Here is a 1225-nt window from a genome sequence, read left to right as displayed (position 1 = left end):
CATTTAAGCCGTCTCCAGCCATTATTAGTCTCAAAGTGGGTTCCTCGTCATCGAATTCTTAAAGGTATGTGGTTTCTTAAAAATAACATATTGAATTTTATAGTTTTTCTATTTCTGATAAAAAATTCGTTATTCCTTGTAGTTATTTGCACTCAGACTCAGAATAGTTCACATGCAAGGTGATTTTTACATGAGGTATAAAAATACTACTTTTTACCTTACAGTTTTCAAATTTAATTTGCATAATCTCTAGAGCCTTGTAAATGAATATCAAAAGTTTTTTAAGGTTAATGTTTGTATGTTATTTTCTCTACTATATCACTAACTCTATTTATCATTATCAAATGTTAAAAATTAATAAATAGAAATATGTACATAAATTTCAACTCCTCATAGAAATTCACTAGAATAGTCATCCTTTTCACATATGTATAATTTCACAATTTTATCTTTTCACTTATAGTTTATTTTTAATTTTCCTTTCATATTCTTTTTTGTTTATCACTTATGCCAATACGTCAACTGATACCTGCGAGCCTTTATGAATTTGTTTCAGCAGACTTGTTACTTAAACAAGATAGCATTTATACAAACCATCTGTTTTATATAGCTTTCAAATTCCACAATTTTATTAAGCTACTTTCTGTTTATGTTATGCAATCAGAATAGCATAAAATCTTAGCTAATAATCCATATTTTAATAGAATACAAGTTTTAAGTTCTTAATTCTACAAGGAAATATATAAAAAAATCCTGAATTTCCACATGTGACCTACATGACACATTTTGTCTTAGCATGTCATCATCCCTACTTTATCCATCACCCCTTGAAAATGTACGAAATTAAATGTAAAATACTCTCTATAAAATCGTTATTGCTGAAACAAACCATAATTTTTATAGCCTTCAATTTTGTTTGGTTACAGAGCTATCAAATAGAAAATCAGACCTCTCCTGCCACATCCTCTCTTTCAAAATTTGTTGATTGTTCTCTCTTACTTTTCATTATATATTACCTATAACCACTAGAAAGTCAAGGTATTCATCAATTTCACTTAAAGTAGCAACATCATTCCTGTGGAAAAGTTATCGACTACCTTGGATGAATTTGTAAGGCTCTTGTCACACAGTTAGAAAGCCAAGAAAATTTTGAGAGGTAAGTGAATTTGTCTACTTTTTGCTTGTTATTAGTCTATATTCTTTGGTGTATTATTTAATTAAATAA

The 1225-nt window shown here is 28.3% G+C and overlaps 1 protein-coding gene across 1 annotated transcript in view; it reads right to left on the bottom strand.

Annotated features, from left to right (window-relative positions):
* The window catches only part of LOC106463120 (transcription elongation regulator 1-like), a 13840-nt gene extending 13055 nt beyond the window's left edge, over window positions 1-785 (bottom strand). The window contains exon 1 of the mRNA XM_013923095.2: window positions 777-785. Within this exon, the coding sequence (XP_013778549.1) occupies window positions 777-785 (9 nt within the window). The remainder of the gene's footprint in view (window positions 1-776) is intronic.
* Window positions 786-1225: the final 440 nt, after the last annotated feature.

This window comes from Limulus polyphemus, unplaced genomic scaffold (genome assembly GCF_000517525.1).
Source record: "Limulus polyphemus unplaced genomic scaffold, Limulus_polyphemus-2.1.2 Scaffold1329, whole genome shotgun sequence".
Classification (NCBI taxonomy): domain Eukaryota; kingdom Metazoa; phylum Arthropoda; class Merostomata; order Xiphosura; family Limulidae; genus Limulus; species Limulus polyphemus.
Note: the sequence above shows the minus strand (reverse complement) of the source record. Positions and strands in the feature narration are given on the sequence as shown.